Genomic DNA, 22,826 nt, shown 5'->3' on the forward strand with positions numbered 1-22,826 from the left:
ATCCACTTCTTCTGGATACCTCTGTCCTGAGCCACCAGTTTGGCTTTTCTCTAGCTGTTCCAGCCAACCATTCTTCTTTTCTTTTTTGTGATTCTCTGCCAAGTTAATTTAGACCATCTTTTCTGTTTTTCTTCTGGGATCTATGTTAAAAACTAGGAATTTCATTGCTGTACATTCTCAGTATGTGTCCAGTACATTTCGAATTCCATTTTTTTTTTTATTTCATTGGTAATGCTTTTTTGTGCATTCAGCTTATATAATTTACCGTTTGTTGTTGGGGCTAAATATTTTTGATGGCGACTCAATTATTAAAGGCATGCCAGATGAGAGGATGCACAAGGTATGTTTTACTGGAGGGCAGAATGAGTAGAGTGATTGAGGCATTGGATATGAGAAGGAAGCGAGCAAAAGAGTTGGTAGTTTTAATAGGTACAAATGACTTGACTATGAACAAAGCCAGTCAGATTGCATATCAGGAGGCTTAGACAGATAAAAGAAAATGTGATAGCAAAGGTAGTAAGCATGTTGCCTAGGTGTGACAGTGGTGAGATGAGGCAGAGAGCAAGGATTATGAATGATATATTAGCTGAAATGTGTGAGGAGAAAGGAGTGTAGTTTTGTTAATGTGTGGAATGAGTTTGAAGGACAAAGTGAACTATATAAAAGTGATGGACTGCATTTGAGTGGTTTTGGTGTGAGTCGCTTGGAGAGACTGCTGCTGGAAGGTGGAGAAGTGAGTACAGAGAATGAACCTGATCGAGTGGCATGAGCATAGAGAATGAGAGAATGGGTGTGCACGAGGGACAGGGAAACGGGGAGGCTCAGGGTGGACAGGGGAACACAGCATGAGAAAGATAGATGCTCCAAGAGAATGTGAATGCATGCGTGGAATGGGATGACCTGGGATCAAGAGGAAACAGTTGGATTTGAAGAGAATTCTAAAATGACTAAGCAGAAAGGGAAATGGCTTTAGTTGAGAATGGAGAAATCACATAGAATGAGTGATATCAGTGGAACTACTGTAGATCCAGGAATGAGCTGCTGTGTTTGTATACAAATGCTAAAAGTGTAAGAAACAAGGCAGAAATAGTTGCATTAATTGAGTCTGTTCACCCAAAAATTGTTGGAATAAGTGAGACATGGTTGGATGTGGATGACATCCTGACAGGAATAGAGATGGAAGGGTATGATGTATTTCGTGAGGATAGAAAGAGTAAAAAGGGAGGGGGAGTGCTATTGATGATAGAGAAAGAGTTATGTCCACAAAGTAGAGATGCAAGAAGGAAATAGTGCCAATGGTTTTGAGGCAGTATGGTGTGAGATAGAGGTGAATAGAATGGTTGGATGTTGTTATAGACCTGGTAATGTGGATGATAGTGACTGTGAAATGTATAATCAAATTAGCCAAGCAAATAAGAAAAGGGTGGTCATTATGGGTAATTTTAATTATGTCAATATAGACTAGGGGGGGGGTGATGATTATGAAGAGCTCAGGAGACAACTTGTGGGTATAGTGGAATGAGGAGTTAGCTGGAAAAGAGATCAATGCAGCTTGGGGGATTTTCAAGAACTGTCTGGTAGAAGTAATGGAGGGCACACGAGGATTGAGGGTCTTGGAGAGCCTCTCATCAGAGGATGTAATAAATGAGGTGTCCAGTCACCCACCAATTGGTGAGAGTGACCATGAAGTTGATTACTTGGGTGGTTGCCAGCAGCGTGAGGACCTCTGTGAGAAAAGGGTGTATGTGGAACTACAAGGGGGGGGGGAGTAATTATGAAGAGCTCAGGAGACTGCTTGTAGGTGTAGTGGAATGAGGAGTTAGCTGGAAAAAGAGATCAGTGTAGCTTGGGGGATTTTCAAGAACTGTCTAGTAGAAGCAATGTCTAAATCTAAATGTATTCCAAGGGTAAGAAGGTTAAATAAGGTAGGTGTGAAATAGATGAATAAAGAGATTAAGCATGCGATACAGAGAAAAAGGGCATTATGGAGGCAGCCTGTGGTAATAACCAATTCCACGAGGATTACAATGACCAGACTTGGTTGGTAAGGGTATCAAAAGTGAGGTATGAGCAGAAGTTAGCTAATGAAGCCAAAAAGAATCCTAGGGAGTTCTTTCGATATGTAGCCAGCAAAAAAAAAGAATGATTGTGGAAGGATGAAATTGATTGGAGAAAATGGTATGACATCTGTTGTAGAAGATATAGTGGAGATGCTTAATGAGCAGTACATAAAGGTCTTTCAGTCTTGCGAATGTGACTCCATGGAGAGATTGAGAGCAGTTGATGATGGGGAGGTGTAAGGGGCACCTTACACCTCCCCATCATCTGTGAGCAAGAGGTGTATGGGGAGTTGAACAAATTAGATGTTAATAAGGCTGTGGAACTTGATAATATATCACCATGTATTCTGAAGGAATGTGCCAGGGAGTTGACATCTGCCTTGACATATTTTTTAATATGAGTCTTGTACTGGGTCAAGTTCCTTAGGAATGGAAAGAGGGCAAGATTGTGCCACTTCATAAGGGAGGTGATAGAACTCAAGCATCAAATTATAGGCCTATCTGTGTGTCAGGTGTTGTGGTTAAGTTGTTGGAGAAGCTTGTGAGAACTACGATCCAGAGTTGGATTGACAACAATGGTATTATCTTTGATGGACAGCATGGATTTGCTAAAGGGAGGTCATGCTCTAGTAATCTACTTACTTATTACAATAAGGTGACTCTTTCCTTGGACAGAGGAGAGGGATACACAGTAATATCCTTAGATTTCGCAAAAGCTTTTGATAGATTACCGCATGATAAGTTGATAGTCAAACTAGAGTGGATGGGGTTGGATATTAGATTAGTGCATTGGATAACTGACTGGCTATCTGATAGGTATCAGCAAGTTGTGTATGGGAGGAGCAATATCCCAGAAAAGGAAAGTCACTAGTGGTGTACCTCAGAGGTCTGTTTTAGGGCCATTACAGTTTAACTTGTATACTAATGATATTAGTGAAGATTTGGATGGAGATATTCAGTTGTTTGCAGATGCAAAGTTGGGATGAACTATGAAGAGTAAAGATGTTGTGGCCTTACGAGAAGATTTGAATAAATTGAGTGATTAGGCACAGGAATGGGGATGCGGGTTCAGTGTTGCAAAATGTAAGGTTTTAAAGTTTGGGAAACAAAGATGGGATAAAGAATTTATGCTTGGTGGGAATATATTGCCAGAGGTGAAGGAAATAGATCTTCAGGTGGATAAGGATCTGAAATTTAGGGGACACATTGCCAAAATTGTGAAGACACCACAAAGACTTTTGGAAATGATGTGGAGGACACTGACTTGTAGAAGTAGGAAGATTCTTGTTCATTATATAAGGCTTTGATTAGGCCACACATGGACTACTATGCCCAGATTTGGTCACCTGGTTTTCAAAAGGATGAAGAGATGTTGAAAAGGGGCCCAGAGGTGATTGACTAAGATAGTTTCTGACCTCTGTAATGTTGAATATGAGGAAAGATTGAGATGACCTGCAATTTACAGAGTCTAGTGGATAGGAGGAAGAGGGAAATATGATAGACACAAGTTAGTAAGGGGTTGTTATAGGATCAATGTTGGAGAGGTTCTGCAGAAAACAGTGGGAGATCTGGAAACTGTATAAAGAGGGTGTGAGCAAGGGAGTTAGAAACAGTTTTTTTGCATGCAGAGTTGTGAATGATTGGAATGCCTTGCCTTAGAGTGTGGTGTCTGCAGAGAATTTGAGTGTGTTTAAAGCATGGTATGATGAGCTGTGTGTGTGTGATAAAAGGACCTTCTAGATGAGTCTTTGACTGTATGGGGGTCTTGCAGTGATAATAATATTTTACACAGACATTTTGTTTTAAAAACTATTTAATTTAGCTTTCTCTTTTTTTTGGTCAGTTTCCATGCCTCAGATCCATATAATAATGACTTTAACATTGCTTTTGAAGATCTTTATTTTCATTTTATTGTGATATTTTGAAGATTTCCATATATTTAATTTTTTGAAATTGGCATCACTTTCTTTTGTCAGTCTCCCTTGTCAGTTCCACCCTTCATTTGCTCTGAAGTATGTAAAATTCTTAACTTCTTCTATAGAATGCTAATTAATTTTGATCATTTTGTGGCATTTGCTGTTTAGTTTAAGCACTTTTGTTTTAATCATATTTAATTTAATTATACAGGTGTTCGGATTTTGTTTGTACATCATTGTATTTTGCTGATATCAAAACTGTCATCATCATAATCTAGATCTTTTAACTCTGACATAGTATTCCATTTAATTTCTCTTTTTGCACCTGTAACTTTCTCATAATACAATTAATGACTATATTAAACAATAACCTAGACATTTCACAATCCTGCCTTACATTTCGCAATCCTGCCTTACACCAGATCTTATCTCAAACTATTCAGATTTTTTTTGCTGTGCAACAGCACAACTGTTACTTCCCTTATACATTTCTTTGATTATTCTCACATGTTTGTCAGAAATTCCATAACTTAATAATTAACCATCATGTTTCTCTGTCAATACTGTCAAATGCTTTATCAAAATCTATGAAATTTAGATATAATAGGCTAAATCCTGTGTTTTGTTCAGTGATGTTCCTTAAAGTAAAAATGTGATGCACAGTACTCTTATTCCCACCTGTTCTAAAACCAGCTTGTTCATGTCTTAATATCGTCTCTATTTTATTTTTAATCCTATCTATCAATATTTTACACAAAATTTTTGCAGGTATTGAAAGTAGACTAATTCTCTCCCCAATTCTCATATCTTGTTAGATCTCCTTATGGATTATTATTATCATTCCTTCTTCCCACTGTTTAGGTATCTTTTCAGTCTCTAGCACTATTAGAGATCAGTTGCAGTTTATCAGCATCACTTTCTTTAGTTGTCTTAAGCATTTCTATTGCTACATTATCATTGCCCGAAGCCTTTCAACTTTTCACTTTCTGTATTACGTTAGTTATTTCATCTTTAGATATAGGTTCTGATGTAATATTTAAATCTATGCTTACAGGGGTTTTTCCATTATCGAACTTCTAATTGTGTCATTTATTTTGTTTTCTACATTTAAAATCTCGTGTTATTTCCATCTTCTGACAATCTTATCCTCTTTAGTTCAGCATGTAATCTGTCCTAATTGGAACATAGTACATCATGATCATTGTCACAACCTGTGGCAAAACTTTGTCTCCTATATGAAGATTAACCAAGGACAAAAAAACTGTCCTATCCTTAGCTTTGAAAAGTAGCAAACCGATATTTCATACCAAAACTGATGGTACATCTTCAGTGTGGAACAAACAAGCAATTAAAAAAGGGACAAAATCTAGGTACATACAACAGTTGGTTAACTTATAACAGCAAATGCATGTTAGAAGGATCATATCAAATAAATGAATAATTAATCATTTCTGATATTTATGTATCAGAAATGATTATTTCTGATTTATGTTAGGATAGTGTAACAGAGCCAATAAACTTATTTTAAAAAGACGTTAATATTTAAAACTACTTTTATGGAGAAGGTGCTGTCTTTGGCCTCAATAGCATGTTGTGCAAGACCCAACTTGTTTGAGGTTTAAGGTATTCAATGTAGTACTGATACTCAGTAATCCTTTTTCCCACAGAATGACCTATGTTTCCAAAGTATGTTAGATCACATTCACAAAGAATCTGGTAATAATCAGCTAGAAAGAGAGAGGTGGAAGTCTGTCTTCTGTAGTTGGTAAAGATTAGAAAGTTTGATTGGAAACTTATAGGTATCATATGAAACTTCTTTAAGATTTTGCTGATATGTTCAGAAATGTATGGAATCAGAAACCTTATGCATCCCTAGCTTACAACTTCATTGTATTCGATCTGTATTTTGGTAGGGTTTTAATTTATATTTGGGATGGCACCTCATTTATATGGGCTTCCCCTCCCCTTTCAAAAAAAAAAGAAAATCATTTATCATGTGTTATTTCCATCTTCTAAGCTGGAAATAACATATGATAAATGATTGTCATACACATTTTTACAAACTTGAAATAATCAAAGAGTAAACCTTGCTGGACTTCTTCCAAAACTTATGGCAAGATAGTAATGAATCAAAAACTGACATAATACTTACTAGTAACTATACAGTGGAAGAAATAACATTACAAGAAATCCAACAAGCAAATTAAATCAGAAAAATCCCCTGGAGAAGATGGAATAAATCTAGAACTTATAAAATATGCAGGCATCCTATCCATCGAATGATTTAAAATTATTTAACAATATCTGGCAGCAAGGCAAAATCCCAGAAAGTTGGAATAAGGCAATTATCATTCCAATATATAAAAAAGGTGATAAGTGTAACTGTGAAAAGTACAAAATAAGTCTTCTAAATAGTGGTTTATAAGTATTTATAACCAGTATGCATGAACTTTTATATTAAAAATCTTAATGGAAAAACACTATTAATACAACATAGAAATGCACATGGCATTTGTAGACTACCAGAAAGCCTTTGACAGAGTCTTAAGGAACAAACTGTGGCCCATACTCAAGAATCTAAACATTCCAAATCAGCTGTTTGCTGCAGTAACTAGCATGTATCAGAACAACCAAATAAGAATCAGTGAAAAAGTTACAGAATGGAAATCAATAAATATAGGGGTTGTCAAGGATGTCTAATGTCACCACTGTTATTTAATATCTATATAGATGAATCATAGCAAGAAGTGAAGATGAAACTCCAAAAATCAATATATGCCCTAAACATGACTGCAGAAAAAACATTTGGAATGCATATATCAACATTTTTTGCATAGCTTTTACAGGACCATTTCAAGTCAGAAGTAAAATCATGATTGAAAATAAAATTTTAGAACAAATTAACCTTCAAATACCTTGGCTGTGCTGTATCATATACAAAAAAGCTGACATGACATCAAAATTTAAAATTTTCTAAAGATAACAGGAATGATCAATAATATTTTCAAACCTAACCAAGTTCAAAAGCATACAAGAATAAGAGCTTGTAAAGTTTTGGTAAGACCTTGTCTACTGTACAGAAGTGAATTATAGACCCTAAAAACTGCACAAGAAAAAAGAATAGAAACTGGAGAAATGAAATTTCTGCAAAGGATAGTAGGCACTGTACTCTGGGACAAAAGAAGCACAGTAATACATGAAGAACTAAAAATATACTCAGTATTGGACAAAGTACATGAATACTGAAAGAAGTGGAGTGAATATATCGAAAGAATGGACGGTTCAAGACTACCCAAAAAATATTCCAATACCACCCACTTGGAGGATATGGTCAGGGACAACCAAGGAAAAGATGGAAAGAAACCAGAATAGACTACTGGGCCTTAATCCCTGAAAGGATGATGACAGTTTTTCCTCCTATATGAAGATCGAGCACTTCGTTAATTTTTAACAAAGGACAAAGACTGTCCTATGTTAAAAATTAATCAAGTGTTTTGACTAAGAACAAAAGTTTATCATTACATTCGACTGATATTGTAATCAGTTTTAACATTATTATTCGACAGTGCTCCATTGGCCACAACTGTTTGGTTATTATTTCCACCTGACTTGTTAAAAATGTTTGAATTTGTAATTCAGTCTGGATATTTCAGTTTGGAGTGAGGGGAATCTTTAAGTATGTAGAGGATACAGCCATTGCTAACATTTTTGCTATCTTGCCACATCCATAAAATGCTCTAATCCAGTTCTTAGAATAAACCAATTATTTGCATTTTCTGCATCAAATCCACCATAAAAAAAGATGAAAAACTAGCCTTCCTAGATATTCTGCTTTCCTGTTCAGGTTTCATATGTTGGTGGATAACGACCTGAAATTTCAGGTTATTTTGCTAAAATTGTGAGGAGAGCACAGTACATTATGAGAATGATGTGTTATCAAAATGAAGGCGAGATGTTGGAAAGGGAATGCAAGATTGAGGGAATGCAAATTGCAGAGTCCAGTGGATAGAAGGGGAATATGATTGAGACATATGAGTTGGTTTTTCATAAATATGTGGAGGGAGGAGAACAAGAGGCCATCCCTGTTAACTGTATAAGAAGGATGAGAGCAAAGAATGTTCTTCTTATTACTATTATTCAGGCCTCCACGGAGTCAAAAGACTCATCGTGGGAGGTCCTTCCTAAGAAACACAAAGTCTATCAAGACTCATCGAGGGGAAGTCCCCCCCCCCCAAGAAACACAAAGTCTATCATACCACTCCTTTAAACTCATTGAACGTTCTCGCTCTCATCACTCCATCAGGCAATGCATTCCATGGTTCAACCACCCTCCATGCAAAGAAACCACTCCTCACAGTCCTGCTCACAGTTTCCTTTCGTAACTTCCAGGGATGTCCTCTTGTCATCACTCCTTCCTGCTGATCAACCAAGCGAAAGAACTCCCCAGTGTCAACCCTGTAACCACCTCTCAACAGTTTAAAAGTCTCAATCATATCACCTCTCCTTCTATCCACCAAACTCTGCAGTCCACATTCTCTCAGCCGACCCTCATACTATCATTGTACAGTCCTGAAACCATCTTTGTTATCTGCCTTTTTACCCTTTCCACAGTTAATTTATCCCCTTCAAATCCTGGGGACCAAATCTGAGAACAACAGTCCAAGTGTGGTCTGATCAGGGTCTTATACAATGGAATGATAACTGTTTTATCTCTGCAGGTCGGCGTCTTTCTCATTATTGCAGCAATCCTCTGTGTTACCTTCACCACCTTTTGCAATATGTCCCCTAAATTTCAGGTTTCTATCAATCATCAATCCGAGATCTCTTGTCTCCCCTACTTCCTCCAGTATAACTCCTTCCATAGAGTATGCAGCTTCCCATCGATGTGTCCCAAACCTCAAGACCTTACATTTTTTATCCTGAACCTAAACCAGTTTGAAGATATTGCTACCATCATTAATCTAATCACACTTTTCTTATATATTCTATCTCTACGTGAAATCATGCACAATGTTGTGCTAGAATGTTTTTGATTAGTTCACATCTAGACTAGAAAACCAAGTGTTTACAGTTATTGGTATCTCTGTAAATTTTTTTTTTTTTTTTTTCCAGAACATTTAAGTCTAGATTTATTTTCTACTCTTCTGTTTAGTCCTCTGAGAAGAATCCATTGGTTTTTTCTGAATGATGCAAAGTATTTTTCTATTTCTTAAGCACTCAGACTTTTTGTAGGAGCATGAGCACTCCTCACATTTTCCAATGTTGAAATTTGTCCACATCACCCTACATAGTTCATTGAAAATGATTCCCATTCTAGAAGCTAATCTTCATCAGTACTTACAGTACATTTTCTTATTTTCTAAAGGGATACCATCATCATCAAATTCCTGACATGTACCTTCAACGGGTGTATGGGATATTATGATAGTACTACATGAAGAACTTACATCATTACTAACTTCCTATCAACAATTTTCCTTCAAATCGATCTGTTATCTGTCAAGACTCTAACATTATCAGATCTTATATTTCTGTCTTCTAAGGCAGTTTTTTGCTGTATCAATCCACCTATATCTTGATCTTCCTCTGGGTCTTTTTTTTGCCAACCTGACAGAGAACACTTGTTTTGCTAATCTTTCCTCTCCTATTCTGTTTAAGTGACCATAGCACCTGAGGTTAGCTCTACTAATGCATTCCTGGATGCTGAGAATGTCAAGTTCTTTTCTAATATCTTCGTTTTTAATATGATATTGCCATTGATGACATCTGTTCATGTCCCTAATCTTTCTTAGGACTCTCATATCTGTGGTCTCTAGTTTTTGGTCAGGTGTTTTACTTCTGACCCAGCTCTCAGATCCATGAGTTCAAATTGGCTTGAATACTGTCTTGTATACAGCTATTTTAGTGTTTTGGCTAATTTCTCTCTTATTCCATATAAATTTATTCAATTGACTTCCTACCATACTGGTTTTGTTGATTCCTGATAAAGGGGTATCTCTTGTATTAAATCATTGACATTGACTTTTTACTATGGTTAAATTAAGACACGAATGGTATACGTTCAAACATATATTGAAAAAGAAATATTGACGAAAAACATTGTGAAATATAATATTGGTTTATCTTCATGTTTAGTGTAATTACTACAGCTGCTCTTTCCTGTTTTTCTAATCCATATTATCGAAAATAGTTATCTTATAGTTATTTAAAAAATCTAATTTCATCTTTATCACAATACTTGCAGTTATGTCAGCAGTCTTTCTTTAATTCCTTTGCTTGCTATAGCTTTCCTGATGATTGACTGTTCCCTTGAATTTTATGTATTAACAATAGTTGACTTTTCTCCATCTGTTGTAGCTGCTGTTTATGTTATAGGCCTGTCAGAAAGCAGAGGATTCTGGTTCATTAGTGTAATCCATGAGGAGGGGTTATCAGTTACTGAATTGCTCTCTTCTGAACAGATAAATAATTTTTAGGAAGTTTCTAAGGATAAGTTGCATTTGGAATTTGTACTGGGTTATTAGCTGACAGTTGAGTAAATTTTTTTTAAGTAGACATATTTTGGCTGGGAGGCCAAATATTTAAGAATTTCAATAATTTCAGCAGTTAGAGCAGATGATTGAATTCATAGTGCAGAAACAATGGCTCATAATTTCTACTCTTCCTTTGCATGACTCAGGGAGAGATGTGTTTATACAGTTAACTTACATATCACACTGCTAGAAACAAGTGCTTTGAGAGTGGTTAAGTTTATTAGATATTCTGGTTAGTAAGTAGATGATTGTTTTAGATCATTGCTTATGCTAAATACAGGGCACCCATAAATTAACTTCCCCTCTTTGGAGATATCTGTAGCTAAAACTAATACACAGAATGAGACCACATTTTATATTGAGACTTTTTGAAGGCATGGGGAGATGAATTCCGTAAAAAAAAAAAAAAAAAAAAAAAAAAAAAAAAAAAAAAAAAAAAAAAAGATTTAGTATCAAAAGTCACCGATAGGGGAAATTTTGGCATTGGCATAGCCGAAAGCAGTCAGATATTTGCAGTAAACGTAGGTAAAAAGGATTATGCAAATTTTACTGTGCGTACGTGACAGCAGCGCCACCAGTTTCACTTAAAAGGGGATTGGGAACGTTCAGGCAGTTATTCGAATGACTGACGAATTGTGCTCAACATGCGTCCTACCTTGCCTCAGCGTGCTTTACTTGTTAAGTTGTTAACAAGTAAAGCTAACGTTTCTTGCCTGAATGGAGGTCGACAATGACTATCCTTGGAGAATATTGTGGGGTGATGAGACTCATTTTTATCTGAATGGGATTGGTCAACACTCACAACTGCAGAATTTGGGCATCTGAACATCCCCAAGCAATCCAGCAAGTACCACTGCATTCTCCAAAAGTAACCGTGTGGTGTGGCTTCACAGCCAATTTCATAATAGGACCATACTTTTTTGAGCGTATTACCCCTACAGGTCCTGTAACCTGCTCCATTACTGGAGAGATTTATCGATGAATGCTGGAAAATTTTGTCATTCCTGCATTGCAGCAAAGACAATGTTTGGATGCCATAATTTTTATGCAGGATGGAGCACGGCAACACATTAAACTTTCAGTACAGCGCCTTTTACGCCAGCATTTCAGTAATGAGAGGATTATCAGCCAGTTCTTTCCGATGGCATGGCCGCCTTGATCCCCGGACATCACTCCACGTGACTATTGGCTTTGAGGATATTTGAAATCCGTTGTGTATATTGGTGGTTCCCAACTTGCATGTCTTGAAAGAGAACATAAAATGAGCTGTTATGAACATCCAATCTGACTCCTTACGCTCAGCTGTAAAGCATGTTGTACACAAGAAAGGTCAGCACATTGAAAATCGTGTCTATGGTCCAGAGGACCCTGATTCTGATGAATAAAACATTATTTCCTGTGAGTTCAATTACTACATTAATTTCTATCTCTCTCGCAAGTTGTTGTTTTAGTTTAATTATTATCATCATCGTTGTAACGTGCCTCATATCCAGCTGGAATGAGTGACGCGGTTGCCGCTTACACCGTTGAAATGTTGTTATTCCATTTTATCTGCTTTTAACGTAATTATCCGCTTGTTTTCAGCTCCGCCAGCATCAAAATTTCCCCTATCAGCAACTTTTGGTACTAAATATTTTTTTCGCGAAAATCATCTCCCCATGCCTTCAAAAGTCTCAATATAAAATTTGGTCTCATTCTATTTATTGGTTTTAGCTACAGATGCCTCCAAAGAGGGAAAGTTGTTTTATGGCCACCCTGTACTTTGGCATTCTTTTACTTTGTCAGTATATATATACATCACTTTTGATTTATGAAAACAGTTGGTACAAGAAAATCATTTCATAAGTAAAAATTCATAAATTGAATACTGGAATTGCAATTTCTTATGAATGGTGCACAGAGAAAAAAAAAGGCTTTTAAAATAATTTTCTTTAATTAAAATGGTGTTAATTCACAAATTAAAGCATCAATCATATCTAAAAGCTAAACTAGAAAAAAAGAAATTATTTGATGTATATTTAAAATGCATTGCTGTTTGTTATTAAAGTCATTTAGAAATCATGACAATCTGCATCTAGTAGGATCATGAGTGATAAGAAATATCGTTTCTTAAAATGATAGGGAAACTAGAATTCCCAGGGTGGATGGTAGCAGAGTTGGCCTCTTGTGGGAATGGGTGCTTGGGGAGAAGGGAGAACGATATCAGGTAACGCTGAGTCCAGTGGAGTCTGGAGGGGATAATGATAAGTATAGAAACAGTGACATTTTTATGCTTTATACTAATGCCAGGAGTATCTGAAATAAAGGAGATGAATTGATGGTGCTGATAGCATCAGCCTGGCCAAAGATTATTGGAATCTCTGAGACATGGTTGACAGAAGATGATATAATAACAGGAATAGAAGTAGCAGGGTACAGCAATTTTCAGCAGGATAAGAAGGGAAAATGCAGTGGTGGAGTACTGCTTATGATAAGAGATGACTTATGGCCTCCAAGAGTGGAGGGAGGCTTTGGAAGGCAGTGAAACTGGGAAGGGTTATTAGGAATAGTGCAGATGTGGCAGCCCCACAAGAGGATTTGAATAAACTAGACAAGTGGGCAAATGAATGGGGTATCAGTTTAATTCAGTAAAATGTAATCTTGAAGTTTGGGATGCATCGATGGGAGGCTGCATGCTTGATTGGAGAAGCTGTTCTAGAGGAAGTAGGGTGGGAGACAAGAGATCTGGGGGTGATGATTGATAGAAAACTGAAATTCAGGGAGCACATTGCAAAGGTGGTGAAAGTAACCCAGAGGATTGCTGAAATACTGAGAAGGACTCTGCAATACTGACCTGCAGAGATAAGAGTTATCATTCCGTTGTATAAGACCCTGATTAGACCACACTTAGCCTATTGTTCTCAAATTTGGTCCCCAGGATTTGAAGTGGATAAATTAACTATGGAGAGGGTGCAGAAGCAGATAACAAAGATGGTTTCAGGACTGTACAATGTTAATTATGAGGATCGGCTGAGGGAATGTGGACTGCTGAGTTTGGTAGATAGAAGGAGAGGTGATATGATTGAGACTTTTAAACTGTTGAGAGGCAGTTACGGGGTGGACATTGGGAAGTTATATTCCCAAGAGGATTAATTCCTAATGGTGTATAAGTGAATGGCAGAATTGCTGAATTTGCTCTAATAGGTCTCCCTTTCCTTCTCTTTAGATCCATTTGTGAGGATTGTTTGTATCATTCTGACTATTTATATCTTGATTATTGTTAAATGATCTTTTTTATTTTGGTGAAAGTTGCTTTATAAATCAAAATAAAGGTATCAAAATGTGTTTTGTTACAGCAAAAATCTTTACATAGGAAGTTCATATGTAGATGGATTTTTGTAATCAGTAAAGGGAATACATTTGGCATGTAGGCATTAATGTCACAAATGAAAATAACCTCACTGTTTGCACAGTTTGACTATAGAAAATATCAAAGTTAGTGTTTCATTAGTGATTTTTAAACTTTAGAGAAAGATAAAAAAAAAAATAGCAAATGGATGAGATACAATAGAAAAAGGAAATTTTGAGCTAAAGAAGATAAAAATAGAGAAGTCTAGATTTGTCATTCTTTGGCATTGAATATTGGATCACCTGTTCACAGATGTCATTCTTGTATCAAAAGGATCATAATGTTTATAATGTTTTTTCAGATTACAGATTTTGTCTGATGTTTGAGATTCATTTAAAATTAGTAGATAGATCCTGGATATTTGTAAGTAGGAATAGTAGTGCACATTTTAGTAACATTTGTCTGTTGTTCTCTCTTCACTTGATGCCATTTAAAATTAATGCTGGTCTTGGGTCAGCTATTTCTGATTGGCTAATGGTAAGGATTAACTGCTCTTCAGTCTCCAAAAGTTAGAGATAAGTGCTAAAACAGCCATGCCTACTATCTGATGGGGGGGGGGGGGGCTTAAGCAGACTTATTTTTATAGTGTACATTTTTTAATTTCTGTTTAGGCTACACATATTGGTGAAGAACAAGATTTGTTTTTTTTTGTCTGATTACAGCCACCATAATTTTTATTTTTTATTGTGTTGGAATAGTCAGACTAGACAACATTCAGTTATTGATACTCTTGGATATAACTTGCATAAAGAACACATTATGCAATTCTTTTATGTCTTCCACAATATTCTCTACAATCATTGCTCTGAATCCTTTCAATTATGGTCTGACAGAGTAGATGGTAGCTGATACATCACCTGTTCGTGGGAAGCTGTCGGTTTCTATTCTCCATATATTTTCTCCATTGGGTTCCTGAAATGGAGAATGTTTTGGATCTGCAGTATATTTATAAGACATCCATTTCCAATATCTTTCAGGGTTCTCTGTTTTCTCTGTGGGGATAGAAGCAAACCCTGCAGCACATTTGTAATGGATGTCTCATACCAAGAATATAAGCATTATCAGTAGCAACATTTTAGTTGTTTAGTATGTAATTTCAGCTTTGATATTATTAAGATCAAATTAGTCTTAGTATCCCCCCTATATGTACATTGTTAGCATTATGGGAAGGGTCACTGTACAGGCCAGTTTTTACCTTTATTAAAGTCTCAACATGGGAGCCAGACCATGGAAGATACCAAGGCTGAATTGAGAGAAAATGTTTTACTACTAAAGAGCATGCAGTAATACCAAGGAAATTTAATCAGTCATTAAATTTTGAAACTTATGCCTACTAATATCACACACAAAATACTGCTGGATTCATCAGGGCTTAATAAACATAAAAAAAAAAAAAAATACACAGATAACAAAGTTGTCGAAATGCTGAAAAACCATTTCAAGAAAAATAATTCATGCTAACAAACATAAATTCACATGGCATTCATTAGCTGTCTGCAGATTAACAACTGAAGGTGATTGTTAATGAAGTTCAAGTCTGTGATGTTAAAAGATTTAATAAGCAAATTCCATGTATCATTTAATATAAGTCCTTGGTTTTTATTCAAATAATCCATGTGAGTAGATAAATGTAACTGATTCTTTTAGAAGTCTGGAGTAAAAATTTTCTTCTAAATAATGCATGGTTGAAATGCTCCACTCATCAATATGGTTAGTATTAGAAGTATGGTTGGCCAGTTGAGTTCTTTTTCTTTTATGCTTGATATCTGCAACATGTTTCTTCTTTCTCATCTCACATCCACGGCTTGTGTCATATGCAGGCTAAACCACAAGAGCACAGAATTCTATATCCCCCTGGGTTTTGTTGCAGGTTTTGTGCTGTCCTTAGGATATTTGAGGAGGCTGTGAACAGTTTGAATCAATTTAAAAGTCACTCTAATGTTCTGATCCTTGAAAAGAGATGCAATTTTAACTGATTAGTCTGCCAATATATATGGAATTGCAATTGAGTCTATATATTGGACATTCTGTTTATTAAGAGAGGTAGGGTTAAAAAATAAAGTCTTATCATTTATTTTTTTTGGAATGGTCATTAAGAACAAATATAGAACTAGCGAAATTCTTTAGGATGTGGATTATGCATAATTTCTTATAAGGATGATGAAGCATGAAGGTAATGTTCTGTACAAGTAGGTTTATGATACATCTCAAGAGAAACACTATTTGCTTTCTTAGTGATGAGAACATCAAGGAAAAGGAGTTTTCCATCTTTTTTTTTTTTTTTTTTTTTTTTTTTCCAAGCTGTAATGTAAATTTGATTACAAGTTTATAAGAGTTAAGCAATGAATTTGTTGCAGACTTGGGAGGTCACATTTCCAAATAATAAAATATCACATCTTCACCAAACCGCTAGTTTTAGTCGTTTCTGCCAGGAAAGTCTTCCATAAAAAAGTTTAGCAGATGGAGGAGAGAGGAGACTACCCATTGCAAGTCCAAATTTTTGTTTGTAAAACATATTATTCCACCAAAAAAATTGGACCAGAGATATTGTTCAAATAAGTTTCTTGGAATGAAAAAAAGAGTTCCTCAGTAAGGGTTGACACATAATCTACATTAACATTAGTAAATAGGAATACTATGTCAAGCCTGGCAAGGATGTCAGAGGATGATATGAGTAAGCTTGATAGCTTCTGCACAAAGTGGGATGAATTTTTGATGTAAGAGTCAGATGACTTTATATGAGGTCATTAATAGGTCTGCCAGATATTTAGATAAAGCATGAATTGGGAGTTGATGCCATCTACAATTGGTTGCAAAGGAACACCAGGTTTGCGTATATTAATAAATAATTAATTTAAAATATCCCAGTTTGGGACATGTTAAAGTAAATCCTTTTTTTTTTTTTTTTTTAAATGAGTTTTCTGCTTAGCAGGTTCAGAAATCGAGTAAATTGGAAGAGTCAGAAAGTAAACTGGTAATTTTTTTCATTATAATCTGTATTATTTAAAACTACCATTGCTTTTCCTTTGCCTGCTCTCAAAATTATAATATGTTTATTCTTCCTAAGTGATAGAGAGGGACACAGAGATATCAGATCTTGGAATTGCTGAAGAAGTGGCTCACTTGAGAAGTGGCTAAGTTTATGCTAAGTTTATGAATGTTACATACTGAACTACAAAGCAGAAAATTATAACTGCTTGAGGAGTATGCTGAGTTATGTACCGTAGTATCGGTTGTTAGATGGGAAGGATATCGACAGTGCATGGGAAGCATTTAAAAAATTATTATTACGTGACACCTCCAAGGAGTCCAAAGACTCATCGAGGGAGGGGCATCTACTCTACAGCTCTCTGTCTCCACCACTCAATCTACCAACTACAATGAACTGCATCATTTACACTAATGCCATCTACTGCCCACCACCACCACCACTAGTATTTTCCCAGACAATTGCAAACATCCATGTCCGTGGTGGGATTTGAACCCGCAGCTGTTTGGCTGGAGAGCGGATACACTAACCACTCTACCAACCAAGCTGGCAATACTTAGATGATGTAATATTGGAATGTATCCCTAGATTGTGAAGAATAAATAGAGTAGGAGTGAAAGAATGTCTAACTTTATTTAGCAAGAGAAAGTAAAAAGATATGGAAAGTATACCATATGCATAAACATGATACCAGTTATAAAAATTATAAGAAGCAGACCAGAAGAGTAAGAACTGTTGTGCTGTAATTCTTTTAGAATAAGTTTGCTTATGAAAAGAAACTAGCTCTTCAAGCTAAAGACAACCCAAAAGAATTTATTATTATGCTGCAAGTAAAAGAAAGAATGAATATAAAAGGATAACTACTGAGTGCAGATGGTATGCAGGTGATGGGTATGAACCCTTTACAGGTAAAAAGCATGACTATCGTGGTAAGGAAGGTATAATCTGATTATAAGAGGAAATCAGCTGAGTAGGCCAATGGAAATCTCAGAGTTCTTTCTCTGTGGTGAGTAAAAGGACACATAACTGTTGAAGGATAACTTGACTGAAAGCTGATGGTAGAAAGGTGAGAGAAGTACATGAAATAGCTATTGAGTGATCACTTTGAGGTTGGTAAAGGAATTGGAGAAGTTGATCACAGACAGAATTCAGGAATGGGTGAATAAGAATATGACCCTCTTATTACTAATCATGCATTAGTAATTTACTCACTTTTTTTATTAGTGATAACTAAGTTGGATAAAAAAACTAGTTATGTGATGATACTGCAAAGGCATTTGACAGGATTGTAAGCCAGTGATATTGATTTGAGAATGGCTGATATGAGAAAAGCTTTTTTTTATATGGTTCCCACCCACGAAAGGTTATTAGTAAACCTATAATACATTTGTACTGTGGGTGAGCTAAGGATTTTTTTTTCCATTTTTATCAATTAAATATATATTTTGTAATTTTTTTTTATTTATGTTTATATAATCTGGAAACCCTGCTCTAGAGACCAAATATGGAACTTTTTCAAACCACTTGAGGTCTCCAATAAGTGGGATGGTGGTCTCACATTGGGTGATGTGATTCATCTCCCACCTAAAGACAATCAAACACATATGCCCACAGCAGGATTTGAACCCATGACCTGTTAGTTGGAGCATAAGTACACTAACCACTTGGCCAATCAGGCTGGCAAATACCAAGGAGCAGAATTTAGGAGAAGGCATGACTAGCAGAGTGCTGCAGGATGATATGGGGAATGATTTGAAGGGAAATATTCACTTGTTTGTTGATTATGCAAAATTGGGTAGTATAATAGTTAATCAAGGCAATGCGTTTGCAGAATGATTTAAATAGGCTGCCAGTGTGAGCAAAGGATAATGGATACCAGTTTAATGTGAAAATGCAATGATTTGCATTTTGGGATGAAGGAAAAAAAAAAAAAACTATTACAACATTCATGGAAAAGTACTTCAGCTAGAAATCTGCAGGTTTTGGTGAAAGCATATTGCAAAGGCCAAAGTAACTCATAGGATTATTCAGTTATTTATTGAAGAAAACAAGCAGATATATAGTAGTTATCATTTCTCTTTATAAGGCTTTGATACAGCTGCATTATTGTGTTCAGTTTCTTAGGGTTGGAGAGGATTCAGAGGTGAGTGGAATTCTTGCTATAAGAATATTTTGAGGATTTTTCAGTTAAAGAAGTTAGTTGATATGTGGAAAAAGGGGTATGATTAGGCATCTGTAACTTAAAAGGTTTTATAGGACCAATGCAGAGGAAATTGTTTAATTATTGGCATAATCTAGCCAATAGAACAGAACAAGGGATTTGCTACCTAGTTAAAACTGCATGATCACTTTCACCAATTGGTTACCTGAATTATGATGTTAGTATCAAAAAATCTAAGATTCATAAATTTTTATGTAACTGGCAGAGGTTCGTTTGTAACTGAACATTTCATTAAAGCCACGTTTCAATACTATATATATATATATATATATATATATATATTCTTCCGCAACTTACAAATTGTTTGGTGACATGTGGTTCACATTATTAGAGGATCTTCTACATTTAGAAAAACAACAAATTTACAGAAGGGAGGGGAAAAAAAAGTATTAGGAATAGCAATAATAACAATGGCTGCAGTGCCAAAGGACAGGGAGAAGGTCATGATATTTTTTCAGATCTCTGAGATCCACTACACTGTGGAAAAAAAATTTAAGAAGTAATGGTGGTATTTCTATTTGCTTGATTTTGGTAGTTAACTTGAAAGAAAAATGTTTCACCATTTTGTTATATAAGTTTTTGATATCGTGAATGAATACTTTATTGTTATTATACACAGGCATCTGAAGACCAATTATGAGAGATCCAAACTATCCACATAATGTCAATCATACCTCTCCTCTCACACAACTAACTCTAGCAACCCATTCCATTCATTCATCACTTGCCAAGCAAAAAATCATCCTCACACCCTTATTAAACATATTCTTATTTAACTTCCAGAGATGACTTCTTGTTTTCTTTCTTTAGCCAAGGGCTGAAACGTTTTCCCTGCATCAATCCTATAAATCTTTTAAGTAGCAATGGTTCTTCTTCTTAGTTGCTATGTAACAAAAGAACTCTTGGAGATTTCCTTTGGTTCGCTTGGATAGTTTCTTCTCATAATCTGATTTTGCCTTTCTCACCATGTTGATCACCTTTCTTGCCTGATCTTTGCACTGCTCATGAGCATGCTTGTTGCCTTCTGTCCTATATACACACCCTCCACAATACTTTCTTTGTTTGTAGATCTCTTGCTTAATGATACTATTCATCCATCTAACTTCTACCTAATTAACCCTCCTGGCCTTGGGGGGGGGTACAAATCTGATATTGCTTCTCCTCCAGAGGAGAAGCATCATCTCCCCTGCAATGCTAAATTTCTTTCCCTTATAGGTTCTTATGCCAGAATATTGATAAAAAATTCTGCTTGTTTTGCAACCTCCCAAGTCAAGATAGCATGATCATTCTCCCCACTTAAAGATAATGTGGTCACCTTGGTTATCAGTAGCTCTTCTGATGTAGAAGGGTGTATCAATGTTTTTCCCCCAAAGGACAAAATCATCCATTTGATTTTGGCTGGTGTTTTTGTTTGCAATAAAACTGATATAAAAGAAGTTAGCAAAACTCGGTAGTAAAATATTATTACAATATAATAAAGAAATGCTTTTCACATGATATGCTTATACTAGCGATTTTCAACCGGCGTACCGCAAGATTTATGAAAACAAATTAATTGAAAGAAATGATGTCATAATTTGCGCATTTATTTATTAGTTTCTGGTCTTCCCTCTTCTTGTGTGTTTAAATCAATCAAAATTATTCCTAATTTTTGCCAGATCATCAAAAAATTTAAAAGAATATATTTTTAGTGTGCCTCAGAATTTTAATAATTAGTCTAGATGTGCCGTATTATGGAAAAGGTTGAAAATCACTGGCTTATACCATGATATCACCAAAGGGGAATATTTTTTTAAGAACAATAAATTTCAGATATTCTTGGGAGTATCCTTGCTTTACAAAAGGAATAATGTTGAAAACATGTTCTGCAACATTTTCACCAATCCATATTTTGAATTGAAACCTTACAAATTATGATTAAATGGAATGTAATGCGATATTACACCATGACAAAATATATTTGGCTCAATTTATTTCATAATTATCTTAAGAATGATTTTTAACATTTTATGAGTTTTTGTCAAGTTATTATCATAACATTGATCACATTTCTGCCCACTTAATGTTGATTTTTTTTTATTGTGCAGCAAAGTGTTTATTTATGTTTCATTGTGATCATTATTCAAATGCTCTTCCTCCTCTTCTATTAACATTTTTTGTAAATACTAAGTATAATTTTGAGAAGCAATCTAATTTTAGTTGCTTATTAAAGAAGAATTTTATGTGAATCTGATCTGGAAAAATTTTGACAAATTTATAGGAGAAGAGCGATTTGACTGTTTTAGAACAAAGACTTGAGAGGCTGGAGGAAGAACTTAATTTAAATCGTGTTATGTTAGGCCAAGTAAAAGATACTGTAAAAGAGTTGTTGAGATTGGGACCAGATTCTGACTTGAAAAAGCAATTTTTTGAAGGAGCTGCTGTTTTAAAACAAAACAGAAGTTCTGTTAGCTTATCTTCTGGTGACTGTAATTTTTGCATGGAACCATCAGTTCAAGCAGAATTTCAGGTAAGCCACTGCATATTACACTTCAAAATAATAATGTATTTTAATTATTTCTTTGAGAAAAATGAGTCTTAACAATTTCAGTCTGCATATAACTGGTGTTGACATTTAATTTAAATTATTGGGAAATTGCATTTTAATGTATTAATCTATTGAAATTACTATTATTATTATTGTACGGGCACCTCCATGGAGTCTGAAGACTCATTGCAGGAGACCCAAACTATCCACACAATCTATCATACCTCTCCTTGAACCCATTAACAGACAAAGCACTCACTGATTCTGACAACCCATTCCACTCATTCATAACTCTCCAAGCAAAAAATCTAGTCTTCACACTCCCACTAACCACACCTATATTCAACTTCTAGGGATGAACCCTTGTTCTGACCCCTCTAACCAAACTGAAACATTTTCCCTGCATCAATCTTATAAAACCCTTTAAGTAACTTAAATGTTTCTATCATATCCCATCTTTTTCTGATATCAACCAACTTCTGCAATCCACACATCCTCAATCTATCCTCATTGGGAACATTCCACAGACCACTCACCACCTTGGTTGTTCGCCTCTGAATCTTCTCCACCACCTTCTCATTCCCAAGAAATCCAGGAGACCAGACTTGAGCACAGTAATTCACACATGAACTTATGAAAGCCTTATAAAGTGGAATAAGCTTCCTTATTTCTACTTGTTAGTGTGTTTATCAATAGCCAAGTAATCTTATGAGCTAATTTGGCAACCTTAGCAGTATGTCCTCTAAATTTTAACTCTACCACCTCTATCTCTAGCTTCATCTATTTCCCAGAGTACAGTTTCATCAATGTGGTACATAGCTTATAATCTGTTTATTCCAAAATGCATAACTTTACAATTATCCACATTAAACTGAAACCCATTTTCTTTTGCCCATGCCGACAGCTTATTTAAATCATCTTGCAAGCTGTCCACATTGCCTCGATTAGCTATTACTCTGCCTAATTTCGCATCATCAGTAAATAAACTAAATATTTCCTTTCAGGTTATTTCCTATATCATTTATGTACGAAACCTTGCAGCACACCACTAGTCACCCAGTTTCACCTTAATTCTGCCCTTCCATATATCACTTTTTGATATCTGTCCAGCAGCCACCCTCTTATTCAAATAACCAATGTCATATCCATACCCATTTGTTCTAATTTGTGTGACAGAGTTCCATGTAGTGTT

At 35.6% G+C, this 22,826-nt stretch overlaps 1 protein-coding gene across 1 annotated transcript in view; it reads left to right on the forward strand.

Moving 5' to 3' along the window:
* LOC150098865 (alpha-mannosidase 2-like) overlaps nucleotides 1-22,826 on the forward strand; it is a 300,659-nt gene that overhangs the window by 8,357 nt on the left and 269,476 nt on the right. The window contains exon 2 of the mRNA XM_090405066.1: nucleotides 21,368-21,616. Coding sequence (XP_090261192.1) covers nucleotides 21,368-21,616 — 249 coding nt within the window. The remainder of the gene's footprint in view (nucleotides 1-21,367; nucleotides 21,617-22,826) is intronic.

Source organism: Typopeltis vanoorti, chromosome 15 (assembly GCF_054136105.1).
Source record: "Typopeltis vanoorti isolate ZY-2024b chromosome 15, IOZ_Tvanoo_1.0, whole genome shotgun sequence".
Taxonomy (NCBI): Eukaryota; Metazoa; Arthropoda; class Arachnida; order Uropygi; family Thelyphonidae; genus Typopeltis; species Typopeltis vanoorti.